The sequence below is a fragment of the Leptinotarsa decemlineata genome, unplaced genomic scaffold, assembly GCF_025532065.1.
Source record: "Leptinotarsa decemlineata unplaced genomic scaffold, Ldec_3_MD MMD2_tig00000010_RagTag_RagTag, whole genome shotgun sequence".
NCBI classification, from domain to species: domain Eukaryota; kingdom Metazoa; phylum Arthropoda; class Insecta; order Coleoptera; family Chrysomelidae; genus Leptinotarsa; species Leptinotarsa decemlineata.
The window spans coordinates 10,529,633-10,545,000 of NW_027412538.1; the positions used below are offsets into that span (position 1 = coordinate 10,529,633).

Below are 15,368 nucleotides of genomic sequence, written 5' to 3' on the forward strand. Positions count from 1 at the left end.
TATAACCTGAGATTATTATCAGTTAGTAACCGATTTGGTTAGTGAATACCACACATGTCATCACCCTTATTTTGAAAGTAGGTTCGATACCTGCACTGTGACTCGAAGAGTGACTGGTAAAGTACAGTAATGTGCTGAAGATAAGACCTCGTTAATACATAGCTCATGCACGTTTTGACTTCTGAGGGTTACTATTCGTCAGTGAAACAACATCTTATCTGGTACATTAACTCAAATCTGAGTATGAATTTGAAAAAAAAAGTAAAAAAAGATTACTCGAATTCTTCAATAAACATGACGTGATAATGAAACAGCAATTTGGATTTATAAATAACAAAAGTACTGAAAATGCCATAGCGAAACAGTCGAAATGCCTAGCGGTTTTTATTGACCTTGCGGAAGCATTCGACACTGTCACATGATATACTACTGAGAAAACTTTGGATATGGAATACGGAGAAACGCTTTACATTTGATGCAAAGTGATTGCTCACAGCGGACACAAACAAGAAAAATCGGTAATGAAATCAGTAAGTAGTTGAATATATCTGTTGGTGTGCCTCAGGAAACAGTTTTGGGACCAATTCTGTTCCCTGCTTAAATAAATAATATTACACAGATCAGAGATTTTCAGGGGCACATAGTTTGTAAGCTGATAACACAGCCTCAATATTAAAAGGTGAAACATGAATGTCAAAAAACCAAATTCATGACTTTCTCACTCAATTCGAGTACACAGCCAAACCATTTCGTATTGTATCTACACAAACCTAGTTGCGCAAACCGGTTATTCTGTAATTGTCCCGCTATTAAGAAAACAGCATTCATGAAATATTTGGGTGTAGTTTTATTGACCACCATTTGAGATGGGACATGCTCTCGAGAAAAAACTTGCTGTAGAGGAATCAATAATTCGATATTGTATCATAGTATTGGGTGGTACTTTCAACAATACGCTGTATCACTTACAATCGGTACAAAACTGGCTACTGAAAATAATATTGAAAAAAAATTGGCGCTTCTCAACGGAAGAACTTTAAAAGGAAACAGATTTATTGAATGTAAGATGTATGTACAGCTACCAGTGTTCAATATGGATGTTCTCAAACATTAACAGATGTAGAACTAATATACCCAGTCCCACAAGATTCTCAGAAAACTCAAATATCCTAATACTAGAGATTCGTCTTTCCCTTCGGTCCAAAACTATTCAACATGCTTCCAATGAACCTGGAGAAAATCAATACTATGAATAGATTCAAAACTGCCGCAAAACAATATATTATCGAAAATCCAGTAATAATTATTTTTTGAAGAAGAAATCAATATAGCTGCTAACACTGCTTCGAAAAATCATTGTTTTTTTCCCGACATCTCCCCTTTCTGTGTTTATCCCCTCTTTTTATGTATTTATCTATTTTCTACTAGTGTTTACTAATCACTAAATGTCAAATTAATATTTATTATACACTTTGAATTTTGTTCATGAATGAGTGAATAAGCACAATACAGGCATTTGTATGCCTAGGTCATTTTGTTATTAACTCATTCAGAATGAAGTATTTGATAAGAATTATTTATACCTATGTATAGTTGTAATTCAGAATTGAGTTGAATAAATAGAAAATTGAAATTGATTGTTATTCAATATTCGCCTAGAAAACCAGCATCGATTCATAGATTAGAAAAATATCTGTGTTATGAGCAAATTGTAATATGAGGCAGATATTTTGATTTTTTATATTGTGATGGACTGACAATTGTGATCCTCAGTTAGTCGAAATTATAATAATTGAAAATATTATAGATACTTTGCTCAGTTTATTGACACATCATTCAAATTGAAATAAATATAACATTTTAAAGCATATAAGGTTTTTGTTGGGTAACTCAAAATGGTTCCATAAAGTACTTAATAAAGAAAATAATGTAGTTAGAAACATTTCTCAAAAACATTATTAGCTTGACAAATAGATAGATATATGATAGTAATGAGTTGACATAAACATGTCTTCCATGGTTAAAAATTTGATGAAGATTCATTAAATTTCATATCAAATTATTTCAAAATAATAATATGCTTTCATTTGCATTCTAAGTGAATACTTTTAACTTGCATTTTCAATAATTTAATTGTTGCAGTTGATTGACGTTCAGTATATGAGACACTGCTGTGTAAAAGGTACTGAAGTGACTCTCAAGTTCTTCACTCTCGATGAAATCCAAATTTTCCGAATAGTCCAAAAACATCTCACACTTTTCTTCAACAAGATTCCGATCTGATTCATTGGAAATTCTGTCTAGGTCATATAGTATATGTTGACACTTTTCTTGCAGTTTATTTCTAGTTAATTGAAATTGTTCGAAAACGTCATCTACTGATTTGTGTTTCGCAGCTTCTGCCACAGAAACTTTCATTTTACGTTCACTTATTCGAAATTCTCCCAAGGTCACTACTATTTTGTTGAATTTGCCAGTAGAGTTTTCAGATGCTGTTACAGTCAATATTCCATCTTCATCTAAGAAGAAAGTAACTTCCATTTTAACATCACCTGAACGTTTCAGTGGCAATCCTTCTAAAATCAAATCTCCAAGAACATTATTGTATTTCGTGTTTTTTCTTTCCCCTTCATATATTGTAAAACTGCAAGTTTCTTGATTATTCTCACTTGTTATAAAACATTTGGCAAATTTGGCTGGTAATGATGTATTTCTCCTAATAATAGTGCTCATTAAATCCTTATGAACGCCAACTCCTAATGACAATGGAGTCACTTCTGTTAATTTATATTTTTCCGCACTCGCGAATTCATTTTTGAGCATTGCTGCTTGGAGACAAGCTCCAATCGCAACAGCTTCGTCCGGGTTCAAATCAGTTTTAAGTATTTTTTTTCTGAATAGATTATCCAACATATTTCTAATTTTTGGAATTCTTGTTGAACCTCCCACCAAAACTATTTCTTTCACTTCAGATTTTTTCCAACCTGCATCATCAAGTCCATATTCCACAATATCTATAGCGTTCTGAAAAATATCTTCAGTTAATTTTTCGAATTTTGATTTTGTAAGCGATAATTCGAAGTCATTGAAACCATCGTAGCACTCGATCACTGTTGAAAATTCATCCAAACTTGATAATTGTTTTTTCAAGTCTTCGCATGCTTGTTGCAGTCGCCGAGCGAATCTATCTTTGTCTACTGGTCTATAAAAATGATCGAACAGTCTCTCATCGATATTTCTCCCACCGCACAAGGTATCTCCATATACAGACTTGACTTCAAAAATTTTATTTTTCACCTCTACTAAAGACACATCAAGGGTTCCTCCTCCCCAATCAAAAACTAATAATTTTGTTGCCACGTTTTTATCTTGCACGTAATGAAGTGCTCCGGCAGAAGGTTCCGTGATGAATTTCAATAATTTGAGTCCAGCCAATTCAACCGCCTTCTTGGTAGCTTTTCTTTGCCCATTACTAAAATATGCCGGTATAGATACAACAACTTCTGTAACACCTCTTCCTAAGTAGTCACTGGCCATTCGTTTCAGATATTTCAATATCTCTGCACTAACCTCTTCTGGTGTTTTTGTAACTGTCTCATACTTTACATCCAACTGATAAACGGCTTTATCATCAACCCCTCGTACCAAAGAAAACTGAATGTTCTTTTGCCGGTGATATCTTGAAATGAATTCATCATCAAATTTTCTTCCGATAATTCGTTTTGAATCTGGAAAATATAAGAAATTCAATGATTTAATATGAATTATAGAGTTTGACTTATTATCTGATTTTATTTGGTCATTTAGTAAATGTAACACGTCACATTCATGATTGGACTCATGTCCTTCTGCCAGTGGCGTAGCGTAGTGGGGGCGGAGGGGGTGGCCCGCCCCGGACGACACTTTTTAGGGGCCGGCAAAATTTCACAGTAAATAATAAAATATATTTTGTAATTATTTGAAACATTTCATATTTTGACGCAACTATGAATTGGGACCAATTGAAAAGAGCACGGAATTTTTCATTACGTGTTCTGTGACGAATTCGGGGAATCCCCTTTCTTTGAATATTGTTTAATACGTCCGTTTAAGAAAGTACGTGATGCTTTGACAATTCAGACAGCACTAATCTAGACGACGCATCTGTTGAAATTGGATTTCAAGCTGGAACAACTTCGACTGCGAACTTTCGTTACTGCTACAGGCAACGAAAATAAATAAATTAATGCAGACTCACTTGAATTATTGAAGTTTATTGTAAACTATGAACTGGAAGACACCTTGTTTAATATTTCTATCATGCTGCGAATATTTTTTACAGTTGCCATAAGCAATGCCAGCTGTGAGAGAAGTTGTTCGAAATTGAAATTAATTGAAAATTATTTGAGGTCGACCATGAGTTCTCTAAGACTAACAAATTTGTCTATCTTGTCTATTGAACAAGAGGTGTGTGATGCTACAAACATTGATGGTGCAATAAAATACTTTGCTATTAAAGAAAGTACCTATGTAACTGTTATATCAATGATTGAAGTAAGGATTTTTGTATTATCAAACGTGATTCTAAAACAAATGAACTTTTTATTTAAAATCCAACCGGTATAATGCAAAATAATGACTGTGCTTGCAGAAAAGTTCTCTAGAATTAATATATATAATGTATGGTATACAATAAATTGAAATACCTAATTGAGAGGGCGACAAAATTGTCTTCCGCCCCTGGCAGCCGATTCCCACGCTACGCCACTGCCTTCTGCCAATAGATGATTTGCTAATGTGGAATTGGTCTTTCCATTCTAGAAACTACTTTTATTCACTTCAATTCTTTGACCTCGATTGGCCAACATAAAGTTGGCCAAAGTTGATATACTCCCGATCTATCTGACACTGAAGTTTTGTCTTCATTGTTCCCAATAAATTTGCTTAAATCATCATTTGTTTTGTAAGCCACAAAGCAAATCTTTCTTTTCCAGATAAGGAGCTATATTGTTGTAACGCACACTATAGTTCCTTGAAGTTGGAGAGACCTGGTCCATGAATTGTTTTCGTTGTTTCTTTGAGGGAATAGAGTCGATAATATCTACCTCGCTACCGTTGTTGACAGTGATTTGTTTGATGAAACTCAGCCCTCTCTGAAAATTACTTTCCGACCGTGGAATATTTATCAGTCTGTGAAACATACTATTGAATGCAGCTACTTTATGCTGGTAGGTATGTGTGAAGGAGTTATGTATGGCAATGTTTGTATAAGATGGTTTGTGAAAACCATGTTGAATAATGATTTTCGAAATTGTCAAGATAATTTATTGAATTATTCACGTTCATTTCAGTAGTGAATTTTATTGACGGGTGAATGAAATTGACATATTCGACAAATTTGCCTAATTGCCTAGCCGTAGGTACCAGTAAAACAGACTGAGATATCAACTACTTATCTTCACCAGTACAAGAAACTTTTAATCATAGTTAACTGTTAATGGTGGCTTTCATTCTCCAGATTTTCCATCAGTCAGCAAAGGACTCAACGGGTTTTTCATTATTAGTCCTTCGCTGCACGAATGAAACTTTTCATTGAATCGGAAATAATTTTGAGATAGACAATTAGTGAGTAAATCTAAAATTTTGTATTTTATTAGAGGATATACATATAACAATAAAATCTAACAATAAAAGTGAAATGAGCATGGGATTATAGGAAGAGTTTTGAGCGCAAAAATATTATTATTTTTTTTTCGTTCATTATTTATAAATCTCTCTTGATGTTCACAAATATAAGCAATATATTTAAGGTAGTTCAAGTCAAATGTACTTTAAAGTTTTCTGTGTCTTTGTGGCAGAAATCTAACTAAAATTCCCCAAAAAGTTTTGCAAAACATGCCACGGTGGACCAGCCTACCCAAGCTAAGGTGTAAGGAATCGTGCCGACAGCTGAATGGCCGCAGGGTGATATGAGGTTACGAACGATCCCCTTGGAACTGGGCGAAACCCCATTGTAATCAGCCTACCTGGTAATGCGCGGCCTTGCCAGAGGTAACCAACTCTTCCCTTGCTACTCGTGGGAACCCAATTCCGAAGGCTGGACCGAAGTGCTCACCTCAATCTAAGGCGGTGGCTGGGGATGAACAGAAACGTCCACCCCAATCTACCTATGGAATGAGGCTGGACATAGCAGATCACCTCGTGATGTAACACGAAGGCCAAAGCGTAAGCGCAATGGCGGCGCCGAGGCCAAAAGGAGAAAGAAAGCGAAGGAGGTAGAAGTGGCAGCAACTCCTCCTCCCCCACTCCACCTCCAACAGCTAGGTCACTTCCTGCGGCGTGCGCCAAGATCTCATCCGCCTTGAATAAAGGCAAGGAACCGACTGCCCATGCAGGAATGCGCCTTCACTTGTACACCTCCACTAGGGGAACCCCAGGAGGTTGAAGAAGCCGCTTAACTACAGTAAAGTCGCTGCACTTCCCAAAACCTTCGCGGAGGCCGCCGTGAGATACCTCAAGGTTGCCAAAGAGAGTGTTCGGCGAGTCTTGGCCTACACCTGCCAATATGAAGGAGATGTTTCCTAGTGACTTGTCCACCTTCCTGGAAAGGACAGGATGGACGATGACCTAGGAGGACAACTCCTCGGGAGGATGTACAATGGGTCACATGTGGTCTAAGTGCTGTAGGCTCACACTTACCCTCCCTACTCTACAGATACAGAAAACACTCTACAATATCTTCATCAGCCATTTTTGTATCACTCCTATATTTTGAATATAATTATTAGTTGTTGTCCCACTCCAAACAAGTCACTTTATGAACATTTCAGAGATTTTTACGGATGGAACCGGTACAAACGACATCACATTTCTAATTGAAATATTGGTTTTATATAATTTATTAAGAGAAAACAGTTTGGGTGGTTGTGGATTCAGTCAATAGTGCGAGGATTGGCTTCTACCTCTTAACGTCGACAAATGCGTCGTACGTCATCAAGGAAAGAGCAATCCACTCCAAATGTACACAATGAATGGTCAATCGTTACGTACAGTGTCCTCTTATGTAGACTTGGGAGTGACTATCAATACTGACTTAACTTGGTCCGAACATATAATATCCACATGCAAACGCGCAAACACACTGATTTACCTCATCCGCAAAACGTTCCTCCATCTATCATATTCAAGTTCCATGAAACTCTACAAAACCTGCGTTCGTCCAATCATGGAGTATGCAGGTCCAGCGTGGTGTCCCGTTCTGGTGCACGATAGGGACTTGTTGGAAAATGTACAGCGTCGAGCCACACGTATGACTTTTGGTGAAGTGCGTCCAACCTATCCCGAAAGACTGAGGATGGCACAATTGCTAGCTTTAGACCAACGTCGACTCCGTGGGGACCTCATCATATCTTTCCGTATAGCTAAGTATAACTATGCTAATCAAAAAGAACTTTTTGTTTTCAACAATGATTCGCGGTTACGTGGTCACACACTCAAATTAAAAAAGGAAAAATTCGCAACGAGGCAGAAATAATATTTTTTGGGGAATCGTATTTTAGAAACATGGAATAACTTACCCAACGATGTTATGAATTCCGATTCAGTGAACAGTTTCAAAAACAAAATAGACAACATTATTTGAAGGTATTACACTCGGATTTCACTTATAAACTTCACCAGATAGAATTTGACATTTTTTATGACCAAGTTAGGTCTACAATTAGTCATTTCATATACCGAAAGTACCAAACTCCATTCAATACAAGCCGAACACGAAGATAACACAAAAAATAAACAAATATGAAGAAGATAAAGATCAAAATGGGATATACAGTATACAATGCTCGGACTGCAACAAATTCTATATCAAGAAAAAACTGATCCAAAGATACAAAGGAGCACAAAAAGGCATACATAAATCCAATAGTATATAAATCAAACCTCGCAACACACGCCATACAAAACAAACATAATTTCCCCCCACCAGAGAACATAAAACTCATATAAATAAAACAAGTCAATAAGGGAAACCGCATGGACATTTGGGAAAACAGTCATAAATCACTTATCGAGAAACAAGTACAAATCAAAACAAAACAAGACCTCACGCTCAATATATTAAACAAAACCATACACATTCCTAGAGAAGATCTAACACAAAGAAGAATACCTGATGCAGTACAAATACAGGCAAATTTACCTAAAGTACCTGAAATACCTGAGTTAAGAAGCTCTGACCGTATAGAGAGGCAGACGACAGGATGACAAGTTCAGTTTGAGGAGTGCCTAGAAGATGACAGTACTACCAATTGTCAAAAGCGCTCGCAGATAATTAATAGAAGATATAAAGCTTCAAATCCTTTTTGTGAAATTCAATATTGAAATATATATATATATATATATATATATATATATATATATATATATATATATATATATATATATAATTATTTTTCTTTTCTTTTTGCATGCATTGGACTTTGTCCTCAGCCTTTATTCATATGTAATAATAATAATGATCATTGCCCTGCTATTCATTTCCAGCTCTACTGTTTGAAGGTTCCCTTAACCTTTTTCTGGTACAGAGTACAGAGTTTTACCTGCCTTGTCGTTTTAATCTAACGCAATAACCGTTAGACCTTCATCTGCTCTCGAGAAAATCACTTCATTATCGTTAGTTTTCTAATCAATTGATTTTGTAGACGTGAGTTGAAACGTACCTTTTAAACAGTTTCTTGGGCATTTAGGTGACAATTTATCAGCAGTTTTTCCCACGTGCACTGCTCCTGTTTGGGGATCGAAGAAAACAATGGAAGGAATAAGTCGATCACCATTTTGATCAGGTATTATTTCAGCTCTTCCCTTTCTGTAAGCGGCGATGCAGGAAAATGTGGTACCCAAATCGATCCCAATTGGAATATCGCTCATCTATAAAAAATATGAAGGGAGAGAATCAATTTAGGACAACGAAGGAAATATTGGGTTGGTAAGTTTTTCAATGCGTTATTTTGGAAAAAAATCCCATACATACATGAGCATCAGATTTTGTTAAAATTAAATGACATTGTTCATAAAATAGTTCAATGATTCCAATAAACAGTGCTCCCAGTGCTTCTGGTGATGTCTAGGTGATGTCCAGACGTTTCCAGGTATCACCAGAAGATGGCAAATGAAACTTCGCCGAAACATTGTGAAAATAATCCTGGTGACGATCAAAAACATAGAGCATGGACCGAAATCAGGAAAAAAAGGTCATAATACTTTGTCCGAGAAGTTGTGAATTACGACGCTCGCCCGGACACTCCAGCACATCAACAATCGATGAAAATGTTGAGAAAGTAGAAAAGATTATGGAAAATCATCGAATCACTATCAGATAAGTTGCTGAGTATGTCAGCATATCGGTTAGCTCATGCCATGCAATTTTTTTGAAAATATTGGGCAGAGAAGTCGTTCGAAAATTGCTGAATTTAGATCAAAAAAACCGTCGCACAAGCATCGCTCAGGAATTGTTGAATGATATCAACGGCGATCCAGATTTGCTTGAAAGGGTTGTAATTGGTGACGAATCATGGGCGTATCTGTATCTGTAAGTAGTGAGATTGAATGTTAGCCTACGGCACTTAGACCACATGTGACCCATTGTACATCCTCCCGAGGAGTTGTCCTCCTAGGTCATCGTCCATCCTGTCCTTTCTAGGAAGGTAGACAGGTCACTAGGAGACCCCTCCTTTATATTGGCAGCTGTAGACCAAGACTCGCCGAACACACACTCTCTTTGACAACCTTGAAGTGTTTTGGAAGGTGCAGCGGCATTACTGTTGTTGCGCGGCTTCTTCAACCTTCTTGGGGTTCTCTCCGTGGAGGTGCACAAGTGAGAGAGCTTTCCTGCAGGGGCAGCCGGTTCCTTGCCTTTATTCAAGGCAAGGCCGTCGCAGGAAGTGACCTTCCTGTTGGAGGTGGAGTGAGGGAGGAGGAGGGTGCACTTATAGTTCCTGCCACTCCTGCCTTCGCTCACTCCTTGGCCTTTGTGTTACATCACGAAGTGATCTGCTATGTCCAGCCTCATTCCAAGCGGTAGATTGGAGTGGACATTTCTGTTCATCCCCAACCACCGCCTTAGATTGAGGTGAGCACTTCTGTTCGGCCTCGGGATTGGCTTTTGTTTTTGTTGTTTCTGTTTGTTGTGTTCCCACGAGTAGCAGGGGAAGAGTTGGTCACCTCTGGTAGAGCCCCGCATTACCAGAGGTAGGTTGATTACAATGAGGTTTCGCCCAATTCCCCAAGGGGATCGCATATCACCCTGTGGCCATTCAGCTGTCGGCACGATTACTTATACCTTAGCTTGGGACCGCCACCTGGGGACGCGTCCGATAAGTAGCCAAACCCACGGGGAATCATGGGTGTATGATGACATCGAAATCAAATGAATCGGAAATGTTTTTGTATGAAAGTGTATAATTAGAAAATTATTGCAAAGCACTTTCGAATTTCGTCATCAACAGTGCTCACCTGAAAATGAGTGATCTAATTGAAAAGTTTTGTGAAAAACGAAAACATACAAAAACCTTATCGATTCATCTATGTATCATCTATTTATCGAAATCAAAACTCACTGCTTTCTTCAATTACCGTGGCGTAGTGCATCAAAAGTTCTTGCCACATGGTCGTATGGTCAATAAGAAGTATTATCTTGAAGTTATGCGCCATTTGCGAGGAGCAAAACGTTCGGTATTGTAGAAAATAATTCATTGCTTTTCCATCACGATAATGCACCTGTTCACTCGTCACTTGTTTATAATTTTTGGCCAAAAACCACATCATAATCATGCTTCTGCCATCGTACTCACCCCTACTACTTTTCTCTGTTCCCAAGATCTAAAATACTCATGAAAGGACGGCGTTTTGTGAATATTGTAAAGATAAAAACCGAATCACTGAAAGAGCTCAAGGACGTGCAAAAAATACATATCAGAACTGCTTCCAGGACTGGAAAAAACACGGTACACGGTCTCGAGTGTATTACACCTGAGGAAGATTAGTTTGTTGGGGAAAAATGGAAATTGATTAACAAAAATAATTTTTTGAGAAAAAGTATAATTCATCTTATTTTTCAACAGACTGGTACAATGGTCCAAGGTAATCAGAGTCAGACATAGAGAAATTGGTTACAAAAAAGGCTATTTTATACTGGCTGATTTATTTTCGGTCCAGTATAAAAATAATAATTATTAATAATTTCTCGAAGAGAAAACGTCAGATTGAAAATCAGTCAGCTTTGGAAATGGCAATGGGAAAATGTTTCTTGTTTTTAATACCTTCTCATTTCACACCACAAAAAAAATTAAAAGAAAATTAGTGAGTCACGGTTCTATTCGAACAACCTCAGAAGAAGTTTGAATCTCGTAAATTTCAAAACTTCATTTAAATGAGGTTTAAAGTGGGCAACTATTTTCTAATTCAACCGACTCTGTTTACGAATTTTCCATGCTGGCCTTCTTAGACATAACGTAGAAGTAGGTAGGTGTAGGTAGTAGGTAGGAGTAGGTTCTATTAACTTTCAAAGGATCCACCGAAAGCAAAATAATAACAATTGCATTCTTCTGTCAGAAAATATTCTGAAAGTCTGATTAAAAATATAAAATGAAACTAACCTTATTTTGTGGAGATTTACCAATATTCGTAACACACAACATTTACTTCAGACACGTTCTATGCCGGATGATAAAAAATTGATAATACTTCATCTGAGACAGTTCCGCACAAAGTGCTTATCACAAATAAAATTCTACGGAAGCGCAGAAGGGCCACATATTTTTATTATTTGTTTCTTGGAAATTACGACTTTCAATCTCGAAATTTCGACTTTTATCTCGAAATTTCGACTTTAAACTCGAAATTTCGACTTTAATCTCGAAATTTCGACTTTAAACTCGAAATTTCGACTTTAAACTCGAAATTTCGACTTTAATCTCGAAATTTCGACTTTAAACTCGAAATTTCGACTTTAATCTCGAAATTTTGACTTTAAACTCGTAATTCCGAAATTACGACTTCAAACTCGAAATGTCGACTTTTTTTTCTGTATTGCGATGGTGAACCACCCAATAAATTTCACTAGTTCGGACTTCCATTGTCTACTATATAAAATGATTTGAAATCCCTGAAACAAGTAAAAAAGAATAGTTGAAAATAACAATTATATTAAGCAACAATAAACCTGAAATGAAATGATAGTGAAATAACCTACAAGTAAAAATATAATAATTGAATAAATAAAAATTAAAGGAATGAAAAAAGGAAATAATAAAAAATAAAAAAGTGTAGAGATTCCAAGTCACGTTAGTTCACGACGTTTCGATTGTTGGTATCTACAATCGTCTTTGGGTGATGACTGGACTGATTCCTCCGAGAGATGACTATTTTATAGGTCGTTGAAATACTTTCACTTTCTCTACTTTCCATTTTCCGCTTCACTGATTCCGTGAGAGATGACCGTTTTGGCGGGAGTTGGTCATTTCAACGACCTATAAAATAGTCATCTCTCGGAGGAATCAGTCCAGTCATCACCCGAAGACGATTGTAGATACCAACAATCGAAACGTCGTGAACTAACATGACTTGGAATCTCTACAATTTTTATTTTTTATTATTTCCTTTTTTAATTCCTTTAATTTTTATTTATTCAATTATTATATTTTTACTTGTAGGTTATTTCACTATCATTTCATTTCAGGTTTATTGTTGCTTAATATAATTGTTATTTTCAACTATTCTTTTTTACTTGTTTCAGGGATTTCAAATCATTTTATATAGTAGACAATGGAAGTCCGAACTAGTGAAATTTATTGGGTGGTTCACCATCGCAATACAGAAAAAAAAGTCGACATTTCGAGTTTGAAGTCGTAATTTCGGAATTACGAGTTTAAAGTCGAAATTTCGAGATTAAAGTCGAAATTTCGAGATTAAAGTCGAAATTTCGAGATCAAAGTCGAAATTTCGAGTTTAAAGTCGAAATTACGAGATTAAAGTCGAAATTTCGAGTTTAAAGTCGAAATTTCGAGATTAAAGTCGAAATTTCGAGTTTAAAGTCGAAATTTCGAGTTTAAAGTCGAAATTTCGAGATTAAAGTCGAAATTTCGAGATTAAAGTCGAAATTTCGAGTTTAAAGTCGAAATTTCGAGTTTAAAGTCGAAATTTCGAGATTAAAGTCGAAATTTCGAGATTAAAGTCGAAATTTCGAGATTAAAGTCGAAATTTCGAGTTTAAAGTCGAAATTTCGAGATTAATGTCGAAATTTCGAGTTTAAAGTCGAAATTTCGAGATTAAAGTCGAAATTTCGAGTTTAAAGTCGAAATTTCGAGTTTAAAGTCGAAATTTCGAGATTAAAGTCGAAATTTCGAGATAAAAGTCGAAATTTCGAGATTGAAAGTCGTAATTTCCAAGAAACAAATAATAAAAATATGTGGCCCTTCTGCGCTTCCGTAAAATTCACATGATTTCCGAGTACTGTTGTGTATGAAAGGCACTGGACTTCGTTGGGAGGGGAATCCCTCGTCATCTCAGATGCAAGAAGATTAAAAAATGTTGACAAGAAAGAACTCCACACAAAGCATACAATTTAGTAGTTGGATTGCGAGTTATTTAGGCAGGGCCGACAACCGTGTATATTTAGGTCGGCAAAATCACATAGGTATGTAGTCAATAATAGTTTGTAGCAGTCAACATAATGTAGACAACATCAGTCTGAATAATTCGACTTGACAAAGACGCAAAAACAATTAAAACACAAAAGTATACAAAAATGAGTCAAATGGTTTAAAATACTGCTAGATTTTTACAGATTACAGATATCTCCTTCATTTGAAAGCGAAGAGCAAGCAAATTGATTGCGGAGAAAAAAAAATTATGGGTAAAATGATGAAGCAACTTCAACTTTTTGCAAACTTCTAGACAAGGCCATAAACTCGGGTAATGAGTGGTTCAAGCAGTTGAACGAAGTTGCGTCTTTGTTTAGAGTCTTGACTGAGGCTGCAAAGTTTCAAGAAAGAAATTTATTCCAAATCTTTGCTTGATGATTGCAAGATATTGCAAACGACTTCGTCAAACAAATATTTAAAGGACTTCGAGTTACAAGAAGAATCCCAAACAAATTCAAACCTCAACAGCAACGTTTTCAACATCATTTGTGAAAACAATTTCATTGAAGAGCCATCCAATTTATCCATTGTATTTAGAATTTTTCTAACGCGTCCTGTCTCTATTATCAGTGGGAAAAGAAGTTTCTCAAAGTTGAGAGTAATGAAAACTTATATTCGGTCAAAATAATACAAGGGTGAATTGTGACTTGCTGGACTAACTACTATATATGTTGAACAAGATCTGGCCCAACGGGTTATTCTTGATAGGATTTCAAAATCTAAATGCAAAAATAGTAAATTTGAGTTCAAAGTGAAGTAATACGGAAGCACAGTGAAAGACGGAGGAAGACGTTTTGAGTTTATACCCGAAATTTCGACCTTAAACTAGAAATTACGACACTGACCCCAAAATTTCGACTTCAATCTCGAAATTAAGACTTTGATTTCGAAATTCCCACTTAATCTTGATATTTCTAGTTTGAAGTCGAAATTCTTTGGTAACCTAAATGGACCATATCTAGATCAGGCATGACCATAATCGAAAAATATATAATGAATACAAGATGAACAATAACGAAGGAACGAACACGGAAACATGATAGGGACGGAAAAACTGAAAGTAGCTTCAACAAAGCGATGGTGAATTAAGTAATTCCATTACGTGGAAATATGCAACACGTAAAACATCGTGACGAGTATCTGACGGTAGTGTATGAGTGACGTAAATGTCAGAACTTGAATCTCTCCATCTTTTGTTAGTTTGTTGGTGTCCATGTTCTCTCTTCAATGACCAGACCACTGTAAGATACTCGCTGGACCAAAGAGTACACCAATTATTGTGTACTCTCTGTACTGGACCATCGCTGCTAGAAGTGCTGTCACTGTTGCTTAATACTGTTTTTCATGAGACAGTCGTTTGGATGCAACTCATTGAGGTAGAGAAGTAAATGGCTCGCCAATGAGAAAATGCGAGGGTGTTAGGTAAGTGAGATAGATCATTGGGATCATTTGACAAAAATTATATGCCAGTTCTTTATATTTAACTAGTACTATGTTGCTGTATCGCTGCTGTTTCAATGTTTTAACGAACTTTGGCGTGCGCAGCGTTATAGAACAGTGCTTTCAAAAAATTGTTCTACAGCGCAATCTAGTGGCGAGTTACAGAAAAATGGATAGCCTAAAAACCTTCTCTATGAAAAATTACTTATACATGTCAAGTTTCATCACGATCGGTTGAGCGATGTAGAA

At 36.3% G+C, this 15,368-nt stretch overlaps 1 protein-coding gene across 4 annotated transcripts; it reads right to left on the reverse strand.

The window, feature by feature from the left end:
* Positions 1–807: 807 nt before the first annotated feature.
* LOC111510078 (heat shock cognate 71 kDa protein) lies at positions 808–11,786 on the reverse strand. Of its 4 annotated transcripts, none has more exons than XM_074171441.1 (3): positions 11,634–11,786; positions 8,700–8,907; positions 808–3,728 (listed from the first exon to the last, which is right to left on the reverse strand). In XM_074171441.1, the coding sequence occupies exons 1-3, from the start codon at positions 11,673–11,675 to the stop codon at positions 2,122–2,124; spliced, it is 1,857 nt and encodes a 618-aa protein (XP_074027542.1). In that variant the 5' UTR covers positions 11,676–11,786; the 3' UTR covers positions 808–2,121. The 4 variants fall into 4 exon arrangements, with proteins under 4 accessions (XP_074027542.1, XP_074027544.1, XP_023021706.2 ...); XM_074171443.1 differs by lacking the exon at positions 11,634–11,786 and adding an exon at positions 10,830–10,944; XM_023165938.2 differs by lacking the exon at positions 11,634–11,786 and adding an exon at positions 10,612–10,823.
* Between the last annotated feature and the right edge of the window lie 3,582 nt (positions 11,787–15,368).

What these genes read in the sequence shown, in the direction of transcription:
- LOC111510078 (XM_023165938.2), bottom strand. Translation starts at nt 10,809, where the DNA reads ATGATTATGATGTGGTTTTTGGCCAAAAATTATAAACAAGTGACGAGT. An exon ending in TTTTGATGCACTACGCCACG is followed by an intron (nt 8,908 to 10,611) that starts GTAATTGAAGAA and finishes TATTTTTTATAG; the next exon opens with ATGAGCGATATTCCAATTGG. An exon ending in CCCAAGAAACTGTTTAAAAG is followed by an intron (nt 3,729 to 8,699) that starts GTACGTTTCAAC and finishes TATATTTTCCAG; the next exon opens with ATTCAAAACGAATTATCGGA.